The sequence below is a fragment of the Sciurus vulgaris genome, assembly GCF_902686455.1.
Source record: "Sciurus vulgaris genome assembly, chromosome: 11".
NCBI lineage: Eukaryota > Metazoa > Chordata > Mammalia > Rodentia > Sciuridae > Sciurus > Sciurus vulgaris.
Window position 1 is genome coordinate 18,839,993 of NC_136472.1, and position 4,121 is coordinate 18,844,113.

General features: G+C 35.9%; 1 protein-coding gene across 1 annotated transcript; it reads left to right on the forward strand.

Annotated features, from left to right (window-relative positions):
- Positions 1 to 1,394: 1,394 nt before the first annotated feature.
- Positions 1,395 to 2,345, forward strand: LOC306639221 (olfactory receptor 10AG1-like; the record flags this gene model as incomplete). The annotated part of the gene is made up of 1 exon (XM_079102615.1): positions 1,395 to 2,345. Exon 1 carries the CDS (start codon positions 1,407 to 1,409, stop codon positions 2,343 to 2,345), a length of 939 nt encoding a protein of 312 aa, XP_078958741.1. The 5' UTR covers positions 1,395 to 1,406.
- Positions 2,346 to 4,121: the final 1,776 nt, after the last annotated feature.

Consider the following 4,121-nt stretch of genomic DNA (forward strand, 5'->3'; position numbering starts at 1 on the left):
AAGAACACAAACAATAACAGATGTTGGCATGGATGTGGTGAAAAAGGCACACTTTTACATTACTGGTGGAGTTGCAAATTGGTGCAGCCAATCTGGAAAGCAGTGTGAAGTTTCCTCAGAAAACTTGGAATGGACCCACATTTTGACCCTGTTATCCCACTCCTCAGTTAATACCCAAAGGACTTAAAATTGCAATGGAATATTATTCAGCCACAAAGAATGATAATATAATGACATTTGCAGATATACGCATGGATTTGGAGAATATCATGCTAAGTGAAATAAGCCAATCCCAAAAAAACCAAGGACCAAATGTTTTCCCTGATATGTGGATTAATGACATATAATGGGAGTGAGGGGTTGGGGGTGAAGGAAGAAAACATAAAGCTATAATATAGGTCAAGAAATAAAAATGAATGCATGCATAATATAAATGAATAATAGCATACAAACACACTCATGCTTGAACCCCATATACACAAATAAGGGAATTGAGTGAATGAAGCCAATGAACTCAGTAGAATAGCAGCCATTGTTAAGGATATGAATGATCTGCAAACATCCAGGTGAAGAGATGTGCATAATGTCTTATGTATGAACAGATCTCATTCTGAATAAAGAGGCCCACATTCTGGAAAAGACTAGTTCCTTGACCACAGATACTAATTAGATTGCCTCTTGAATATTGAGCTACTCTCTATAGGAAAATCATATTAAATGTCCCCTATCCTTCCTGAGATCCTCATTATCCTTCTCAACATCAGTTATACTATAATATCTGAACAAAATCTGTGACTTCTGATTTTATAAACATATTAAATGAATATAGAGTTTTAAAGATTAAATAGTTTTGAATTACACTTGCTGAACAATTAATCATTAATTTTCATAATGAACTATCCAGAATATCAAAGCTAAATCAGTCTTTGGAAATGTACAAAAATTTGTTTCAAAGATTAAATATCCTCTTCCTAAAATTAATAGAGATGTCTTAAACAATACTTTCTCATACATTTAATTTAGTTTTGGATTTATCATTATACACAAAACAATGCTGGGAGAACAGAAAAATAAAAGTAAAAAAGTACAATTATTGCTTCAACTGAACATACATTCAGATTTAGCTATTTAGAGTGTTCAAAAGAAAATTAAAGTGGCATGACATATCAGAGAAAGAGGAGGAATGTTTAATAACCCTCAGCCAAAAAATAAATACTAAAGACAATTCATGAAGATTTATTTTGGAACAAAAAATATCTTCATCACAATTACAGCCTCATGGAAGTTATAGACTTTTATCTTATAGGTATCTGGGAATTTGTAAAACAAACCATCTTCTAGTACATTTAAGAAAACAAAAGGAAAATGAAGTTAATTTTGTACTTCTGACTAAAACTTTCCCACAGATGAAACATGAAGAGGTAGAAGCAGAAGACAATGTCTCCACTGTGGTCCAGTTTGTCCTGCTGGGATTTTCTGAACTTCCAAACCTCCAGGGGTTTCTGTCTGGGCTGTTCTCCATCATTTACATGGTTGTCCTCATTGGGAACAGCCTCATAGTCATAATAACCAGGCTTGACCCTGCACTGCACAAACCCATGTATTTTTTCCTGGCACATTTTTCTTCACTGGAAATCTGTTATGTTTCAGTCACTCTCCCCAGGATTCTGTTCAGCCTTTGGACTCAGGATAGAAGCATCTCCTTACTGGGCTGTGCCACCCAATTGTGCTTCTTCCTTGTGCTTGGAGCAACAGAGTGTTTCCTTCTGACTGTGATGTCCTATGACCGCTATGTGGCCATCTGCAACCCTCTGCACTATCCCCTAGTCATGAACCCAAAGAAGTGCCATCAACTGGCAGCTGGCGCCTGGCTTGGGGGAATGCCAGTCCAGGTAGGGCAGACATGGCAGATATTCTCTCTGCATTTCTGTCATTCTAACCAAATCAACCACTTCTTCTGTGACATACCCCCTATTCTCAAGCTAGCCTGTGGGGACACCTCTGTGCATGAGGTATCTGTCTGTGTCATGGTTATGTTGTTTGCTGTAGTCCCTTTTATGCTGATACTTGCTTCTTATAGCAAAATTGTTCTTACTATTCTGAGGTTGCCCACAGCCCAAGGACGTGCTAAGGCATTCTCCACTTGCTCCTCACACCTACTGGTTGTGGTTTTATTTTTTGGATCAGCATCCATTACCTACCTTAGGCCCAAATCCAACCATTCGGGAGGAACTGACAAACTGCTGTCTCTTTTCTACACCATAGTGACTCCAATGTTTAATCCCATGATATACAGCCTTAGGAATAGGGATGTGATTGCTGCGTTGAATAGATTGTTGCTTTAATGATAGTGTCAGTTTTATGTATGAATGCTTGCATTGCTCCTCACACATTTATCAGAAGATTATTTCAGATTTTACATTCCCCTTTTGAGATATTGATTATTTCAAATTCATTATCTATTTGTGTTACTTCTGAACAGGAGCCTGAATTTTACTCTGGTTGTTAGTATCTTGGACAGATTAGTTTATCTTCAATATTCATATCTCAAGAAAAATATTTTCTCATCAAAAAATTGCAATGTACATGATATATCCCTTATGAAATTGACAAACAGAATCAAATGCTATGTCTTGCAACTAAAATATAGTGGCAGATTATTTACCTAAATAATTTCTTCTGTATTCACAACTGTAGTTCGTTTTCTCCTTTGATTCTTAATACATAGACTTGCCAACTGTAGTTGAATATTAAATGCTTCTGTGACATAAATACAGAAGGGAATGCATAAACCATATTATTGCTTCATACATGTGATGCTAGGCAAACTATAGATTTTAGAAAGTCACTAAGCACTGAAAGAACAATTATTTAAAACACTGTGTGTCAGTGTGAAATTATTGCAGAGAAAATACCCAAAAAAAAGGTTTATGCACATTTAATTGTTTTCCTTAACATTGCCTATCTGAGTACATGATAAAATACAATTGCCTATCTTGTAAATATTCATTCGATGAACCAACTAAAGCCATTGATCAATATGAATGCATTAGAATTTAGTCCTCGTTAACCTAACCAACTTTCTCTGGAATGCAATATCATATGATGTGTCAGTTAATAATTGTAACAGTTAGAGATCTGATCAAATAAAGACCATGTAAAGCAGTCATTACATTTCACAATGAATGTGAACACTGTGTTAGTATAAAAACCCTAATTCATGGGCTTGTGAATACAGTAAGCACATGGCAAATGGAACAGGTGGGCCAGATTACAAACTAGGAGATTAGGAGATTATCAGTCTAATCCAATCAATTACATGAACCATAAAACAGAGAAAGATGAAAGAAGAGTATGTCAGATCCATGGAATAACAAGAAAGGAAGGGGAAAGGAGGGGTAAGAAGGACTCCATTTGTCTTTTTCTGCCTTTGCATGAATGGGTCATATATGCCAAAGTGGTGACTTTGGAATCCACCAATGACAACCCAAAAACAGTTAACTGATATTCACTGAGAAAGCAAGTATCACATTTCAACATCCTCAAATGAAAAGAACAGAATTCTTCCAATAATGTATTGGGTCAAGTAAATGGATTCCCCAGGATAGCCTCCTGAAAACATGCAGTGAGACTGAGTTAAAGAGAAGTCACAGCTAGACCTACAGAATACTTTAATTTCAGTCCTGAAGTCTATCAATAGGGTAAATAAACAATCTATGGAATGGAAAAGAGTATTTTCAAAGCCTCATGGGTCAATATCCAAAGCATACAAGAAACTCAAAGTGCGTTACATCAACAAAACAAATGATCTAATTTAAAAAAATGGTGAAAAAAATGAGCAGTCATTCCTCAAGGTATGAAAATGGCCACAGTTGTGCAAGGCAACTACCCAACAACACTAATTGCATTCAAAAACAAATTAAAGGCAAAAGGTGATATCAGTTCTTTTCTGCAGAATGACGTCAACAAAAAGATGGAAGACAAAAGTGTTGTTCAGAATGCAGAAATAATAAAACTTTTAACACTTTTTGTGGGAATGTAAATTTGTTCAGTCAACATGGAAAAGAGCATGGAAACTCCTCAGAATTTTACAAATAGAACTGCAATATGGTCCAGCAATC